This window comes from Ambystoma mexicanum, chromosome 14 (assembly GCF_040938575.1).
Source record: "Ambystoma mexicanum isolate Mex_15411 chromosome 14, UKY_AmexF1_1, whole genome shotgun sequence".
Taxonomy (NCBI): domain Eukaryota; kingdom Metazoa; phylum Chordata; class Amphibia; order Caudata; family Ambystomatidae; genus Ambystoma; species Ambystoma mexicanum.
In genome coordinates this window covers 191321810-191340950 of record NC_090940.1, presented here as the reverse complement: position 1 = coordinate 191340950, position 19141 = coordinate 191321810, and the positions used below count along the sequence as shown (strand labels likewise).

The 19141-nt window shown below is 45.7% G+C and overlaps 1 protein-coding gene across 1 annotated transcript in view; it reads left to right on the top strand.

Moving 5' to 3' along the window:
* The window catches only part of CCDC175 (coiled-coil domain containing 175), an 814258-nt gene that overhangs the window by 34092 nt on the left and 761025 nt on the right, over nucleotides 1-19141 (top strand). The window contains exon 3 of the mRNA XM_069638898.1: nucleotides 9187-9298. Within this exon, the coding sequence (XP_069494999.1) occupies nucleotides 9187-9298 (112 nt within the window). The remainder of the gene's footprint in view (nucleotides 1-9186; nucleotides 9299-19141) is intronic.

The following is a 19141-nucleotide window of genomic DNA, read 5'->3' as shown; positions in this document are numbered from 1 at the left end:
TTCTCTAAACATATGGCAATGGGGGATTTCCCTGGTTCTGTCATTGAATTTACATATAATAAGTCACACTGCAAAATTCACTAATCTCTGTGGGTATTCCCTGCTACCATACCAAAGGATAACATGTCAGTGATTACTGAACACCTTTTGGCCCGCAAGGGGGGGGAGGGTGTGTGTGTGTGTGTGTGTGTACAAGCGTAAACTACCATCAGACTCCATTGATCTGTGGCATGCAGGTCATCAAGATGGCAACATGTTCATCTTCACCAGTAGCCAGTGGGGGAGCTAAATGACCACTTAAGAAAAGCTATTCAGTTTGCTTTGCCAGTTGCAGCAGGCCTCCACCCCACCCCCTCCTCTCCACACGTGTGTTTGTGTTTGGTGGAAGCAAGGCATTTCAGTGGAAAGTATGTTGAAAAGCCCAATTCTGGCCCTGGGAGCCTGGTTTTGTTTGTGATGATACATCTGTCAATGTATGACCTTTTAGAAAATATTTGTTAAGATCAGTTAACTCCACCTGCTATACCGCGATAACCATGATATACCGTCATTTGACAAGAAGGTTATCGTACCGTCATAAAACGAATACCGTGACACCCCTAGGGTGGAGTGTGCTAAAGTGGTGAAACTTGCGACTGGAGCTCTTGCAGACTGTACGGTGTTACGAGGGGTGTCTGTGACATCAGTTGCTACCTCAATTGGAGAGGGCTTTGTTATGGCTTCTAATGACGTTGCAGTAATTAACTTGGATTCTATGCATACTGATTATTCCTCTCAAACTTTGTCTGAAAAGCTATCGTTTTCACCAAATATGTGTCCTGTGGCTAGCCCGTCCAGGTCTAGCCTATCTGCATCCTTCCTGGTTCCTACGCCCAGGCAAACCAGGCAAGGAGAAGATGGGTCACTTTCTCCTAGAGAAAGTAGAGTGGTGAATCTGGCTTTTGAAGCCATGAACACCACTATGAACACCTTTAGTCAAGCTATTTGACTCCCTAAATGACAAGATCTCAGCGCAAAGTGCGCAGCTGGCCTCTATTGTGGCCTGGCAGGCCATGTATGGAGCTGGAGCTTTGAGGGGAAATGACTGTGGTGAGCAAAAAACAGTAGCTCTTTCCCCAATAAAGGCTTCGGTTACTGATCATGCCACCTCTCCCATAAGGCAAACCTTTTCTACTCATTCCTCATGGCCTTGTTCGACTTATTTACAGAAATAATTACTGATCCCTCTGTGTATGTTAATGATGAGGTCATTCCCTCAACCCAGTCGCCAACTCAGTCTGAAAGACAAATTTACATCATCTTTGCCAAACCCCTCAAAGGAGCTTCTGGATGCCCTTTGAAAAAGAACTCGGGTTTGAAGAAGTCTGGTAGTGAAATTAGGGTTGACCCTGTGCAAAAACCTAAGAATGTTAAAACTAAGAAGAGTGCAATTACTGGTTCCACGAAACAGTTCATTAACGCTTTGAACATTCCGTCTAAAAGCGCCACTGTAGTTGCAGCAGAAGTTGTGAGAAAAAAATATATTGAACTGAAGCATCTAAAAAAGATCAAAGCGGGAGTGGCTAACCAAACAGCTTCACAAGAGCAGTATGCTCCCCTGGATGATCTTGTGGACGCGTTACAGAGTGTACCTAAATCTAACATGACCCCAAGTTTGAAAGAAGGGTCTCAGACTGTCACTTCAGCTTCCAAGCAATGTAATATGCCTGCAGGCTTGAGTGGCTCAAATGATAGGCGGGAAGACGTCAGAAGGGAAGTGGACGCCTATATGTCCAGGTTTGTGCAACTGCCCACTATAGGTGCCCCCAAAACATCGTTAAAAACTGTGACCTTTGGTGCCATGGGCTCAAGTGCTGCCAGTCTTAAACCAAAAGCAACATATCTAAACGAGACTGAGACTCAGCCAAAAGTGGCATTGAAGCAGAGTTCTCTCCCAGTTGTACAAAATGAACATTGCTGCACCCAAAATCAAGGAGGTTCCTCGGTGCGGGTGAAGTCGACATCTGACTCCTTTGAAGGGAGGGGTGATGAAATAGCTCAGTTACTTCAAGCGCTTCTGCCCAAATCAACTTCCAAAGTCAAAATGCCTGAGGAACCAAAACTACCACCCCAGAAGCAACCTTTTAAAAAACCAATGACGAACCCCAAACAAAATAATCATGAACACACTCTAATCTTGGGGTGTAGACCTGATCCCTATCCTCAATATCTGCTAAATAGGCATAGTATATTGGAAATATTTACTGATGTTCATGAACTTGAAGACATAGGTTCAGCAGATATTGAACAAATTGAGTTTTTGAATGAGAATGTGCTTACCACCATTTGTTTGAAATTGCGATCAAGGCTGGTACGTAACATCATTTGGGCAGCTAAGAGCAAACTATTTGAACTGGGTTTTATTTTATTATTGGGCCCTGCTGAGAGTGAAAATTATGAGGAAGGTTCCATTCCCAAATCTGCCTTAAGTAATGTGAAGGAATGTGTTCAGTCTATGCCATCCCAATGTGTGTGTAACTGCATGACAACAAGTTAACTAACGCAACAGTGTGACAATGATGTGATAAAGTTTGCCTCGTGGAATACACGCAGGCATTCTCATTTGTTTAACAATTTGAATTCCCATCTAAACAATTATGACATCATTTTGTTGCAAGAAACATGGCTGACCGTGTCTCCTATTTGGCATGAACACATCATGCATTTCACCCCTGCCTTGTGTGGGGATAAAGGTCGTCCTATGGCCGGTTTGATCACATGTATTAAAACTAGCTCAGAGATTAAAATGATTTCCACCTTTTCACTGAATCCATTTTTGCAATTAACCATAATTTCCATCAGAGCCTCGCTGTATGCGTTAGTCAATATATACTGGAACTGGCAGGGCATTGATGATTCTAAATTTTTTAATGATCTTGATTGTTTGTTGAACTATGTTACTTTGCTCCCAGATGTGGCACATACAGTGTTGGCTGGGGATCTTAACTTGCATTTGTTTTCACCTGAGAAAGCTGGGGAATCTGTTCGACAAATTCAATGGAACCACATCATGTCTTCTCGCGGCTTGATAATGCTTAATGGTTCATGTATGGATGCTAATCCGCCAAACTTCACCTGGCAGCGTGACCCATCAGGGCCTGGCGCTCTGGAGTGTCTTATCGAAGAGATATAGTATCGTATACCTGATCTTAGTATCTCAAGATAGAATTCTGAGACCCAAGCCTCCTCTTGTGTTAAATGGACAGAAGCCGTAGAGGCATACATAGCCTTGAAGTACTCAATCCATGCCGATTCGGATACATTATGACCCTGGATTAACGTTTGTGGAGTGCTAACAGCTTCATTGAGGGTTGCCCAAATTTGTGCGGTGTTTTGATCACACATTAAGTTGAGCATCTTCTCCCCATCCTTTTGCCATAATGTTGCGCAATGTTGCCGCAGCCAATTTCTGTAGTACGTTTTTATTTTGACCAAGACCGCTAATAATAATAATAATAATAATAATTTGGCATTTATATAGCGCTACGAACCCTCAGGTATCTGAGCGCTGCTTATTATTACCCACGGTGTGTGGTGCTCATTTATCGACCTCGGAAGGATGAAACGCTGAGTTTGGCGCTGCCGGGATTCGAACCTGCGTTCGCAGGCTCTGCACTGATGTCAAAGCGAGCGCTCTACTCGCTGTGCCACTTGACCGCTGTTCCAAGTTCAGCTGGCAACTGTACAGCTTTCCATTTCAGTGATGGATCATTTCCAAAAATGACCTATTTTGTCGGTACTGTAAGGATGCTGAACAGATTGAAACACTGCGGCATTTGGTTGTCGATTGTCAAGCTTTGAGGGTAATTCGGAGACAGTTGTTTAAGATGTGTAGTCCTCTTGTTCTGCCTCGACCCAGTGAGGAAATCTGGGCTTATCTTGTGTCCAATGCTAAAGCTTCTATTCAAATCGCACTAGTCCAATTTGTTAATGCAGTCATTCCCCCTAGTGCACTGTAGGTCATGATTTGTCACTTTTATGTTCTATGTTGTACTCTTGCAGGTTTAGTTTTTATAAGAATTTGGTATTGTGCTCCGAATTATGTATGGTTGAATTTTTTATTATGTTTATTATGTTGACATTTTAATTGTTTATATGACTTTAAATTTTCTTTTTTTGTTAAAATTGATGAATGTTCATTGTAACATGAATAACTTTTGTGAATAATTTTGTAAGGTTGATTATTCAGCCGATCAAAATAAAAACATTTTTTAAAAAAAGATCTCTATCTTCGTCTGGGGCCTCCTTCTGGAACAGCCTCTCTCAAATTTTTGCAGAACCACCTCCAGTTCTGGAAGCAACTCGAGGCCTTCCTTTTAGCTTCTGCTTTCTCTCTACCCCTCCCCTGCTGATGTCCCGACTGCTCCATGCACTGGTCACCTGGCCACCCTCTGAACTTGGTCCCATGCTCCTGCATGTCCAGTTGCACTTCACACTGCCACTTGGCTCCCCCAGCACTGATGCTCTGTATCTGCAACCCTACAGTCCCTTTTCTCTGCACTTATGAGCCACCCGTTGGCTGCACTTTCTGATTTACCTGCAATGAGCCACCCGCTGGCTGCACTTTTGACTTACCTGCACTTCTCCCTCCCCCGACCCCCTTGGCACGTTGCCCCTTCCACTTCGCTGCACTTGCGCGATCTGAATGACACAAGGCCTAGTAAGATTTTGTCCTCCCTCTGTTTCCTCATCCTCATCCTTGTCTTGTCGCACCTAGAAACACTTGTGTACAGGTGCGTTATAAATGCCATATCATAGTCCATACACTATCCTGGCATCCCACGGCAACACATGATCTGTAGTATTCATACCCAACAACCAGGCCTGCTTATCCCCCAACCAAACCCTACGGTCAACTCTAATCATTGGTGCAAGGACCATACACGTCCGTTGATGGTGCAGCAGGTACCCAGTGATGGGTCAAGGGAAGGCAAGTCCTGATGGAGTGAAGCAGCGTGTGATATGGGGGAGAAGCTGAGGGGGAAGTAATGGATTCATTGAGGGGGCAATGGAGTGAGAAGCGACAAGCTCGCCACAGGCAGGATAGATTTAGTGCATGGCTACCTATGGAAGGGCAAACATTAAAGGGGAGGAGACCAGCAAGCAGGGATTTAGTGGGGGTAGCAGGGTCAATTGGCAGGAGAAAAATAGTAAAATCAAGGGTTACCCAGGGTGCCCCTCTAGACTAGACTATAGAGAAGAGACATATATAGAAGAAAGTAGTACTAGGATGGGTGGAAAAAGGAAGGTAAAAGATACTTAAGAGTAGATATAAAGCCACAGTGGATGTCAATCAGGGTAAATTCAGGGCATGCACCAAAGGAGGAGATTGGGAAGTCGCCAAACAGGTGGGCAGGAGAAGGAAGTGACAGAGTTATCAGAGTGAAAAAAGGTGAGGGGTCACAGAGATACCAAAGTCAAATGGCAATCTTCCCTGTTGCTCATAGGATAACGTTTGATATGCGTTTAGTAAAAGTATACTACCAGTTCTTAAGCTGAGATTCCTCAACTCTTGAAGTATTGCCTTCTTTTGTGTGTGTATGTATTGGGTTTTATGTTATGTGAAACTAGCTGTGAAGCAACATAGTACTGTACAACAATGGACTACAATAAAACGGTTCAATAATTGGAACACAATTAGGATACAATATTTAGGGTACATGTAACACCCCTTTGTGAGTTACTAGTGTGTGTGGTTGGAGCATGTTATATGAAGAATAACTTGCATCTTGCATGCCAAATTGGGAAAAGAAATGAGGACTCCTGTGCCTGCATCCTGCCTCTCTGTTAGGTATTAGTGTCAGCTCCATTTTGGCTCTCGCACAACCCCACAAACGGGTGTGAGCTGGTTTCTCATTCCTTTCCACAGTCATTGCTGGCAAACATCTGCCGCTCTGTCAACCTCTTTTCATTGCCCGTACTATGTAGTTTGCAGGTACTGCAGTTAGTGATCCGCTAGCTTCTGGGGTTTCCTCCCAGTCCTCTGTCTTTACCATAGCAGTAACAATCCCCAGGCAGTAAAAGTGGTTTACAATTCAAGTGAAACGGAAGGCTTGGGATGGGCAAGGACACCTGAGGGATATCTCAAATACCTCCTCCAATGCCTGTCTCAAGTATGTGATGGGCCCCTTGCTCCAGGGTCACCACAGTATTGTCATAAGGCCTCCAGCTTGTGACGTTGTCACAAGGGCCTAAAGGCCTACTAGACCATAGCGCAGTCCCTGTGGTACTATGGTGTTTTTTTCTGTTAGATATTGTTGACTGAATCTCTCCTTGTTGTTGCATTGCTTCATACATTATTGTCTCAAAGACCTCCTGAAGCAGCCATAAAAACCAAAATGATGTCCGCTACACGAGCCACAGAAACGCTAGTTATTCAGAAGCGCAGTGATCACAAACAAGATGATCCCACTCTCTAAGAGGAAATTCCAGTCATTTACCTCGGATGGTAAAACCTTTAATCACAGAATGGGTATACATGTAGTCTCCATTCATAGATACCACAGCTAATAACTTGGGCAGCTTAGGGTAATCACCATCTGGGGGCTTACTCTTCAAATCTGAACGTTTGTCTGGGTGTACTGAACCTTCACATGACCAGTGGAGGTCTGTACCTGAAAATGAGTTTGAGGCTGAAATCTTACTAAAGTCAACTAAGGCTTTCCATTGGGATAAGGTATTGGTAGGATGAGATGACATCATGCCCCAAGCATCCCACCAAAGACTATATGGTAAGCCTGTTAGAGAGATAGATGGCAGCCCCATCAGTCTCTTCCCACAGCCGGGGTATCTAAGAGCATAAAGATTGGCACGTAAATGAGCAGAACGATTCAAACGGTCTCCCAAATAGAAGAGGGGAGTCTTTAGCCGACAGCTCCAGACTTACTGAAAGAAGGATGCAGGGATCCAGGAAGGGGCAAGGGGAACAACTGCACAAAGGACAAGGGCTCCCCTCCTTCTGGCAAGCCCTAGAGCCCCTTTCTTTCAGTGCATGCAACATTACCATGCTTGCCCAGATTTGGCTAACGGGCCCAGCAGGGCTTGTAGAACCACCTCAGACAGCGTGTAGGACTTTAGACCCTGTACAGCCTATGGAGGGACTCTGGCTCCATGTCCCTGGGTTAAACCTGATTAAGATTCCAAATTAGTGATCCAAAAACCTGGCCAACAATCCTCAAGTGCTCCACTTCATCTTCATTCAAAATGCTGGAGGAATTCACAGGGCGGCCTGAAAGGGAGAATGGGCAACTGCTCTTAAAAATGATCTGCCACAGAGGTCTTTCTTTTATAGCCAATGACCTTCCATGGAGCCTTCAAACCTTCTGTCCACAGATATCCCTCGTACCTGTCTGTGCCTTCCAACAGCAATCCTAGTCTCTTGCAGAGGTTTGTAGCACCTTTATCTGTGTCACCTGTCTGCCCTAAATGACTGTGTGGATTAAATTAAACGGAACTCCTAAAGTAGATTAGCATTCTAACTTACGTTCTTCCTTAAAATAATGAATGAACAAAGCTCCAATCATATATCTACCTAAAAAGCAAATTACCACTGTGGGGAGTAAAGCAATAAATGTCTGGGACAGAGCCGGATTGGTTGCTTGCTCTAACCTGATGTCAATATGTAAGGTTGGTAAAGAATCGTAGGATAAAAGACAAGTGTAATGTCTTTCTGCAGCCAAATGCAGCCTCCTATGTGCAAAGTTAAATATTGAAACCAGCTAGAGTTGAATATTTGGTTCAAGAAATGTCTGTCACTCACTCGTGTGTCTGCATTTTATGAGCTGACTACATATTTAAAGACATTGTTCCTCATTACAAGTACGGTGGTAAGGATAGTGGTAATTCTGTCTGGTGAAATGACTGTTACTGCTGTGGTGTACGGCGGTATGTCAGCTTAATCATGAGTTGGCCGGTGCGCACACCACCCATCAGCGGTAACGGTAATTCCACCTGCAAAATTAACCCCAATTACCTGGAAAGCATTATTTGGCTGAGTGGTAAAAGTATCAGTAACAGAATTACTGCCACTTTTACCAATTACTGCTGTACTTGAAATGAGGCCCATTGTTTTAATAAATATATGTTTTTGTCTAAAGGCAGAGTTGCTAAAGCTGCTGTGCACTTCCTTAAGGATCCTTGTCCTTCCATATGGAAAGTGACGGTACTTGGAATTTTTGAAGCGTGATCCAGGTTGTGATGCTAACACGCTGCTATGAGAGATGGTAAAGTGATTCAGGTGGGGTTGCCGGTAACTCGACTCCTGTGGCAACCTTAATCATGGGCGTAATTTTAGGGGGGACGGGGGTGTTTGTCCCCCCCCCAACTTTCATGGCACACCATTTTGCCCCCATTCATTTGGCTGGGGCAACTTTTCTTCAGATGTCATGTCCCCCCCAACATTTTCAGCAAAGTTACTCCACTGACCTTAATACAAAGATCAAAAAATCATTCAAATACTTTAGAATGTTTTGCACTCTATCCGTTTAAACCCCTAAATGTCAACCACTTCCCTCTTCTTTGAAATGTTTGTTTGCTAGACTAATGCTTGAATAAACATGTGTGATTAAATATGTATTACATTTTTTTATAGATGGATTTCTGGGTGCAGTCTTGATATAGGTTATATTATATATCTAAAGACCATTATGAATATAAAAAGTGCACAAGTTGCAACCACCATCCCTGAAGAAAGAGCATGCAATGGATAATGTACTTGGTTGGTGTGAAATGAAAATGGAGGGAAGTAGCCAAGAGAGTTATGCTTTTGTTACATCAACCATTTTTAAACTTTGTTTAGGTTGACTACATGCAACCGGACACACATATGTGTGTGTGTGTGTGTATGGGGTAGTGGATTAAAGGGGTAGTGGGTGAGGAGGAGGGTGTGGGGGTTTCCCCCATAATGAAAGGAAAACTTAAAAATAGGCTGGCCAAACTGAGTCGACCGAAATGTAAACTTTAAAAAAGTGGTGAATGTAGCAATATATAGCCGTCAGAGATTTCTATTCAGTGCATTTAAGTGTAGTGGAGTAACTCCTCTTCAATGAGACGGAATGTTGAAATATAACATGGAAGACCAGCTTTCTAGGTATGGTCCAGAGTAATCCTCCTGCTTGTAACCAATCTGGAACTGTTTCCTTTGATTAGGAACATGTTAGGAGAGCCACACGGGAACTGCTGGAGGAGGAATCCATAGAAAACAGCAAACTACGATTTAAAATCCTTCATCTTCCAGGAATCATCACTAACGAAATGTCAGGTAATAGAAACCAGAGGACATCTAATGTATCCTTCAGAGTGTTTCCACTGCTTCTAGAATATTTCTAGACAATACATGTGTTTAGATATAAGGGTCCGTGGACGGTGTCAGTCGAGATCTGATCAGGAGTTACTTTTTAGTTTACTGCTCACAAGCTCTGTTTCTGAACACTGCCTTTGTAAATATGTATTTTCATGAATATTTCACTTTAAAAAAATACATTCAAATAATGTTTTTGACAAATGTCAACCATTTATTTGCTAAATTGAAAGAATGCAAACCATGTATGAAGTGTGGAAGTATTGATTAAGTCGAATTTGTTATCAGAATATATGAAAATGCTATTATTAATTATTTAAATTAATGTGTGTTTATGGAAAATGGGTAGTTTAGTTTCAATCATTGATGAGTATTCATATGCTTGGTCTCTCCAATACCATGAAAGATAAATGGAATTGCTTACAGGCATCAGCTTTGGTTTCCATACAAAGAAATGTGCAACAACATTTCTGCATATGCTTAAAAAATAATAGTAAAAATAAAAGGGCAGAATATAATCCTTAATGCCGCCTGTCTTAAACATTTATGGCGAACTGCATTAACATGAAGAATCCCCATTGTTCAGCATGATTTTTGCAGGTGTGCCCACATGAAAAATTCAATAATAGCAGAGATGAAGGTGGATTTGCAGCAAGGAGCGGTTGTTGAATGGATGTGACGATTACACTCTGACACTCAGCACTCTACTGCAAATACATACATATGTTACGAATCATAATGTTCTGACAGGGTGTATGTAACTGCTAATAAATTACGATCAGGCTGTTTTACTAGTACATTTGAAATTACCTCATTGACTTATAGTAATTATTGTTATTAATGCCCAATTTGATGTTACTCCATTTATGGACCACAAAAAGCCTGGGCCTGCTAAATGGGGAGTTGAACCTGCGATTGCATATTACACGCATGTCTCTGAAGTAAACACTTAACTTGCTGATCTATCACATCAGACTGGTATGCATGAGAAGTGGCTGGCTAATGTTTCCAAAATAATTATGTTTTATTAGTATTTGGAATGCATAGTCAGGATAAATATCCATGTCAAGGTACAGAATAGATTTACATGCAAGTACATAGGAAAGGAAGTATTCTCACAAGTAGTTAAGGACCTTGGTTACAGGGGAGTTGGGGATGGGCAGCATGTCTCGAACACTGGCTGAAAAAGAAACTTGTGTCCTGCTGAACTCTACAAAACGCTGCTCTTCCACTCACATGTCACTCAAATCATGAGGGAAATGAATGACTCCTAAAGGGAGCCGAGGTCCTATCTGAGCTAAAGATTGCTGTGATAACTCCTTTGTTAAAAAAGTAATTACCGGATCCATCTGACACAAATAACGACAATTTTTTCCAACTTAGTATTACTGGCCAAGTTCTTTGAGAAATCATTCAGCATCTCTCTGGATACATAAACATAATTCTAGCTGATTTCTGAGTAGGCTTCAGACATGGTTGGGTGACAGAATCGTTACTGAATGCCAAATTGGATGACCCAAGACTACCGGAAGACCAGAACAGTGTTGGCGCCCATGTCCAGTGGCATTTAACACTGTTAAACACTGCATCTTGCTTGACGACGATCTTGAATTCTGATGGCTTACATAATATTTCTCCAAAAGAGAAAAGTGGCCCTCCCTCAGACCATTCTGCTCTGACCTGTTTTTGGTAACGTGTAGGGTGCCATGAGATCCTCCTGTGTCACCACTGTTTTTCCACATTTACTTGTTACCCTCAAATCTGCAGATTTGCTCCTTTTGGTTTTTGTTTTCTTTTACAATTATTCTGGCAATATGACAATATTTGGTGATACGCAGATTTCAAGTCAAGCAAAGAAAGCACTTTAGCTCCAGACAGGTCAGCTATGAGCTCATTGATCTTGGGCCGTGGAAATTTCTCTGCAAGCACACACTTTAGTCCCCTCAGATCAATACACATCCTGACAGCCCCATTGCCCTTGCCTGCTACAACAATGGGGCTAACCCACCCCGATACTTCCGTGGTCAACACCTGTCTTCGTCATAGTTCGAGTTCCACCTCCACCTCCTTCTTTAAAGCCAACGGGACCGGCCTGACCTTGGCCACTATTGGGACCAATCCAGCTCTAATCTTAATCTTTTGCATCAACTTGGATAAACAACTCACCCTGTCTAAAATGATATGCGGTGCCTAGGTTGAAATATCCTCACAACACACACCTTCACCCTTCTCCATGGATTACACTTTCGATCGTGCCCCCACACTTGTCGGTAGTCGTGTACACAGGCTGACTGGCATTGGGATCAAGTTTGATTCCAAGGGCCGCTTGACTGCTCCAAGAGAGCAAATCACCACCAACATTTGTCACATAGATCCTCCCATTAGCCAACCTCCCCTGAAATTCTAGGACTGCTTCCAACTGCCCAATTATGTGAATGGGTTTCTCCCAATAAGCATTTGCTTTGACAGACTCCTCCTTAAGCACCTATTTCTGAAAAACCTTCTCCCAAGTTCCTTTTCCTATTAGGTTGTAATCAGCTCCACTGTCAGCCAACATAAGCTTCTTTCCTGTTGACTTTGACCAAGGACCTAGGTTTCTCTAATCTCACTCCTGAGACCGCATTTATTTTTTTTTTTGAATTAATTTATTAACTTTTCTATAACTTCCAGACATTCTCATGAGTGTTTAACAATGCTCAAATATTGACTCTGCTTCTCCCCTCCCTCTCCCCTCAACTCCCACTTCCTGTTTCCAGCCAGTGCCATCTGTTTGCTTCCGTAACCCTTTATCTTGTGTTTTTTTTTTTATACATAGCATTCTTGTCCATGTCATATAGCCAACTAGGGCCGCGGGGAACTTCTTCTTGGGTTTTGCTGTGTGCCGAGGCCATCAGTTCCTGGAGTAAATGTCTCCAAGAGTCCAAGCCTGTGTTTTGCTCCCCTCCGCCCTGATGTGTTGCTTCTTGCCACAGTGAGGTCTCCGGCAGTGTCCACTTCTGGAGGTCACTCCAGCACAGCTGCACCTCCGGGCTGCTAGGGTCTATCCAGCCCATTGCTATCCTTTGTTTCACCACAATATATGCCAGATTTTTCAGTTTGCTTACATTTCTTTTCTTTTTTTTGACGTGCAAAGATAGCCAGAAGGAAGGCTTTGGGTGACTGTGTGTCCAGTATTATGCCTGCCCTGTCTAGCATTTGGGCTGTATCTGAGCAGTATTGCTGGATCTGAACCATGTCTGCGTTGACTAGACTGCATTTCTGGCATCGTTGTTCATTTACTTTGCTGAACTTCGCAATTTTTCAGCAGGTCATGTACGCTCTGTGGAGTATATATCACTGTATTTGTTGCAGTTTCGCATTTCTTGACACATTTATTGTGGTACGCCATCACTCCCTCTCATTCTTTGTCTGTCATTGGATCTTGTAGGTCCTCTTCCCAGCGTTGTCGGGTGCGCTCCAGTTCATTCCCTGGGTGGGATGTGATGAGTTAATATATTCTTGACATTGCGTATCCACCTTCTGAAGTGTCATAGACTGTTTCTATTGTTTCATCTGGGCTTAGCTCCCTGATCACTTCCGGCCATTTCGGCTTCAGACTTGTGAGAAGGGAGGCATGTAGTATTTGTTGCCCCTTGTGTAATCCTGTTTCTGCCATAAGTGCGCTAAAATCCTTTGGTCTCCCCTCTTGTAGCAGGTCCCCAATTGTCGCCACTCCATGGGGTTCCCAATATTTCCTCACATTTAGTCCAGTCTGTGGGTCCTCTGCTCTCAGAGCCATCAGTGTGATCTGAGGGCAGTATTGTGACCTTCCCCCTAGCAAACGACACACTTTATGCCGTATTGACTTCCCCAGTGACAGTAAGAGTGGAGGTTTGGGCCAGTTCGGTATATGTGTCCATATTACTTCTTTCAAAAAGAATGGAGCGCACGCGGGTTGTAGCAGTGGGGTGTCTTGAGTCTGTTCATCTGCTAGCCACTTCATTACAAATTGTAATTGGCTTGCCGCAAAATATGCCTTATAGTTCAGCACATTTATGCCTCCTTGGTCATATGGTTTCTGTAATTTTGTGAGTGCTAGCCTGAGACAGCATTTATCACCTGGATAACTCGCTCTCCACCTGCAAATTCTTCATCAGACTCATCCTCTTCACCCTCATTTTCATGCACGCTTCCTCCTGAGGCCAGTAATCGGAAACATTTAGCAAAATGGCTCAGCATTTCCACACAATCGACCCCCCACGTACACTGCCGTGCACTCTCTCGTTAGCAAGATGCTGTACACTCCTGCCTCTAAAGCATCTTTTCTGTACAGTGTCACAATTGTCTTTCCTTCGGACATCATCTTTCCTTCTTTCCTCCAAAGTTCCTGTGTGTTCGGACATCGTCGAACTTTGCATCACCAGGTTTTTTGTTCCTCTTTCTGTCACTCCTCCCTACGGAAAAACAGCACTTAACCCCAACCATGTTCGTTTCCAGACTGACTCTTTCAGTCTCCGCACTAAGCTGTTTGATGCAATGTGCTGTGTGCTACACCTGCTTGGAAATCTCAATCATTCTATCCAAATTGGGTTCTAATTCCTTCCACAGCTCCTCCCTAATGTGATGATCTGAACACTGTATCATTAACTGATCACTGATGTGTTTGTCGTGACAATGTCCAAAGCAGCATTTTATCGCAAGTCCACGAAAAAGTCCTCAATGGTCTTTCCATTCCTTTGTGGTCTTGTCCAGAGTGGTACCTGGCTAAGATTTTGTTTTCCTTGACTTCATAATGCTTGTCAAGTTTAACAATGCTGATGTAAAAACTGTTCCATGTCGTGGCATCTGCTTGCTGTGTGGGCTCTGGAAGCCTCTTGAAGACCTCTTGCCCCGCCCTCTCTAAATAGTTATCGAGAAGAGCATCCTTACTCTCTATAGAATAATTTGTTCCATAGACCGGTAACACAAACTTCAGAAAGTCTTCTTTCCACTCTCTCCACTTGATGAGTGTTTCCCCAGGTTGCGCAAGAAAGAATATTGGTGCAGGTATGCTGGCCATGGAAACTCTGGATCAGTGTTGATTAAATAGCAGTGAGTAAACAGAAAAGTAGTGAAAAAGTCTCTTTAAGTCTTTAACTCAGATTTTCTACTTCCTCCCACGATTATAAAGAAACATTGTGACCACTCTTTGAACCAATGTAGGTGAATTGTGGTATACTCCTTATCAGATTTGCCTTCTGAGGCGTCATATCTATGCTTCTCACTCCTTGTGGCTTCTCCGTAGTATGCATTGGCTCTGATGCTTTGTCTTGACAACGATGTTTGTTTATAAGATGGCTGCCGCCTGCACGTCTGTGCCCTTCATTCACCGTTGCAGGCGTCGACTTCCAATGCGTTGCCCCGACCACGCTTCATTTCCAAGAAGGCGGCAGCGCATAGAGTGACGTAGAGGTTCTTTCCTCTAAAGCAGACTCCCAAACTCTCCCACTTCTGAAAGGGCAGGGATAACGCTGCACATTTAATTGGGTTAAAGGGGGATGAGGTACAGCGCAATGGCAGTCATCAGCTTGCTCCAGTGCAGCCGAGCACTTGTCTGCCGGTTTGTTGCGATGATGTAAGCGTAGAGTCTGCCTCCTTGCAGAAAGTCCCCGCCACGGCACCTCGTTGACTCCCTCTAGATTCTTCGTAACTGCGCTCGTTGATTGCACACAGGGGCCGGGAGGCCTTCACCCCTGCAAGCAGGTAATGGCTGTTCTCACTCTGCTGCAGCCCTGAAGATTACCCCTCATTGCCAGTGTAATGAATCCACACCAGGCAAGATGGCGCTTGAGAATAAACTCTTTATTTGAAACGTACAACAGTGTGGAGGTAAGGCTGCAGAAAACTCCAGCAGTCCCCTTTCTCAACTGTCTACACAGTTCCCAACAATCAGACCTCCACTACTCCAGAATCTTGTCAGATTCTAACTTCTGGCACATGAAAAGCTGACAGATGGAAGAGGTGTGGGAGAAAGGAGCAGTGAGCCCCCAACGCAGGTAAGATGGAAACAGATATGAGTAATAGGTCACAACAGGGCGCACTTCCACCAGGTTTGGTCAGTTACTTTTCACACTGAATTATCATTTAAGCCTATGCTTCTATGTAGTTGATAACGCCGCACCACATCCAATTGTTGCAAATGAATAGACCCATTTAGGTTACCAAATGATTCACTAATGTGCTTATTTTCAATAAATGTTGCGTTACATCATAACACAGTGAGAGAAGGGAGACCAACTCTGACAGAACCAAGTTTCTAATCATTCGTGAGTAGAAATATAACTTAACCAAATCAAATTTTATTTTAACCACAAATTTCACCTGGGCCAAATCTGCAGAAGTTATCAAACCGTGATTAGGAATTTCTGTAAAGACTGCCATTATATGGGAGCAATTTAGGGATGGAGAGTCCCGATCTGTAAATATCTGTTTCAGATATACAACATGATCATCCGAAAAGGCAGCAGAGCCCCCCGAACCTTTCTTACCCTTGTTTATATTCAACTGATATCCCTGAGATAAATCTTCACAAGCTTGGGTCTTAGCATTTTCCTAAAAGTTAAGCACCCTAGTTGAATAGAGCGAAGGATGGGCCCTGTTTTGTGACAACTTGAAGGTTTGCTCATTTAAAAAAAGCCTCCTTGAGACCACCAGGGGGCGCGGAGCATGCAGGACGCGTAAGCATCGCGCTCCTGAAAGCACCACAGGGCCTAGTGGACTTCCCTAGTCCCCGGCCTGGAGTATGAGACTGAGCCGGAGAAGACCTGTCCCCTGGTCAGCTGGCCCCACCCTGAGAGTACCGGGGGACCCGCCGCTGGGACCCACCGCAGCGTGGCCCGGGGTCCTGACTATAGAGGTGTCCTGAGCAGTGGGTACCAGTGCGGGTCTGCGACACCGGACGCTGCCGTCCCCACGGCTCAGCCGGGCGCCCCACCCCCCCCTGTTGCGGAAGCATACCTCGCGGAGGTGTGCTGGGGGACACACCGCACCGTGGGGGGCTCGGAGTGGGGCTCATACAAACGCTGCCCCCACAGACACAGTGAATCATACGAGGGCCGAAGAGGACACGGCCCGGGCTTCCCGCCCTGTATTAGTGCATCGGAACGGGGCCAGCACAGAGGTGCGCCCTCCAGCACCCTGGGGCCCAGAGCTCGCTCCCGGCCCGCACCCAGCACACGGAGGCCCCGTGACAGACAACGCCCGGATGGAAGCATCGGCCCCGTGGACGCCACGGAAGCGCTTCGGCCTACCCGGCGGGGTCCAGCACAATGACGGGGAGCAGTTGGAGGTGAGGAGAGCGTGGGGGGGGGAGGGACAATCGAGTGGACGAGCATTTAGGGGCAGCCCCCCCCAGGGCCTTCTCCTTGGTTGTACACAGGAACGCCACCCGGTCGGGGCGCGACGAAGGGAGGTCAGTGCGCCCTGAAATCTACGGATCCAATTAGGACCAGTACCTCAGAGACTCTACTTAGACCAGCAGGCCCCAGCTAGGGCACAGCGCCACTCACAGAGCCACGTGCCCACATCGCCCGAGTGGTCCGCCCACTGAGAGGGCCTTGGACCATCGACCCTGACACCGTCCCTTGTAAGGGGTATAGCAGCACCGCCCTGAGGTGCGCCAGAAGTCTTGGACCCTGGAGCGACCCCCAGTACCCGGGGCGATCTCATCACTCCAGCACTTCCGCCGGCCACTCACAGTCACGAGTACGGTCCCTAGGAACGCCATAACCACCATGCCAGCGGGCGGCGAACCCCCTCCGGCTGCACTTACTAAAGAGGATCTCAACGACATTCTCCAAGAGATTAAGGCGATTCGCACAGACATTCAAGCCTCCATAGTGGATCCCAAGGGGAGGGTGGAGAGCCTGGAGGATAAAATGGAAGGGATGGAAAATAATCACCTCCAGGCAGACCTGCTCGACATGAAATATGAGGCTAGGCTAACGGACTTGGAAATGAGAGAGGAGGACATAATTCTGAAGATGGACGATCTGGAAAACAGCGCCGAAACAACCTGCGCATTATGGGTGTGACTCAAGAGAGGGGCGAAACTGCGGCGGACGTGGGGAGGTAGGTCCAGGGCCTGATAAACCAGCTTTTTACACTGGAGGGCGGCAAGGAGGTCCAGCTGGAAAGAGCGCATCGAGGTGGAGGGGGTGCGGGCGGTGGCCCGAGGTCCATCGTGGTGCGGTTCCTCCGCTATAGAGAGAAGGTCCTGGAGAAGGCAAAAAGACTGGGGAGCTTTACCTTTGAAGGCGATACAATTAAGATATTCCAGGAAGGACCTATCATCCCTCACGCTCACCCGCAGAAGAGAATGTCGTCCACTTACCCAGTGGCCCACAAGCCAAGATATCAGATATAGATGGTCCTTCCCCTTCGCCCTTTCTTTTGAATGGGCTGGGGTAGACTATAGAGTGATTAGTGGCAAAGAAGCCTCACAAGTATTACAAGTGCTTAAGGGGGATACCCCGGAAGGGGGAAATTTGATGGAGACTCAAGAACCAGGCGACACCGTGAGAGAACCGGCGGGTCCCTGGTCCACGAAGAAGACAAAGGGCAGGAGAAAATTCAGAAAATCTAACACTCCGACGTATGAGGTTGAAGGGGACTAGGAGTGTGAAGATAGTTTAACGAGAAGATTAAGTCTGGCTCGTAGGCGACCCCGGCTGGGGACACAAAGTTTACCAAGAGAACTGCGGTGCAGGAACATGCACATACCCTGGTGGCTTGCCCGTTGGCAGGCGTCTTGGACAAAGGAGGGAAGAGGAAGGGGGGAGGGGTGGGAATTGACGGTAAGGGGCTCGGGGCACGATATCCACCACACTTCAAATGGGCACTGGGCAGCTCCGACATGATCGGGAGGACAAGATACTTAAGAAGGGAAAGCAATGGCAGTCAATGAAAAAAGGGGCCGGGTCGAGTCACTCAGGGTGGGTTCGCTCAACGTCAAGGGGCTCAACTCGCCGACGAAGCGCTCCCTTCTCGGGAGGGAAATGAAAAAGGGGAAGGTGGATATTTTGTTTGTCCAAGAAACCAGAACAGTGAGGGGGGAGGAGAGGGCCATCCCAGGATCCCACGTTGGCCAGACCTTTTGGGCATCGGGTCACGTAAAGAAAGGCAGAGTGGGCATCCTACTCCAAAGGAACCAGAAATTGATAGAGGTGTCCCGGTGGGAGAGGGAGGATGGAAGATCCCTGGTAGTGTCCGGCAATCTAAATAATTCCAGAGTCAGCCTAGCAGTGATATACTGCTCTAACATGGGTCAGAGAGAATTTGCTCAAGTGGCCTTGGGGGATGTGATGGCTAAAGCGGAAGGGCTCCTGCTCCGGGGTGGGGATTTTAATATGTGGGCAGATCGAGAGTTGGACCACAGTGGGAGTTCGGCCACATCAGGTAATAGAGGAGCTGAACTTCGTGGTGGGCTGCAGGAATTAATGTGGGAACAGGGTTTGGTGGACATATGGAGGGAGCTGCACCCTAGACGTAGGGGATACACCTTCTACTCCGCAGTCCATGGTACCAGGACCAGCATAGATTACCTTTTCATGGGGAGTCAGCATATGAGCAGAATAGAGGCCTGTGACATCCGCCCGGTTAGCTGGTCAGACCACGACATGGTCTGGTCGGATGTCAGTATAGCGGGGCTGAAACCCAGGGAGTCTCTCTGGAGGTGTAACAATTTCCTGCTGAGGGACGCAGTCTTTAAAAGAGAAATGACCATTGCAATTAAAGAATTCTTTGAGCTAAATGACACAGGAGAGGTGAGTCGGGAGATGGTGTGGG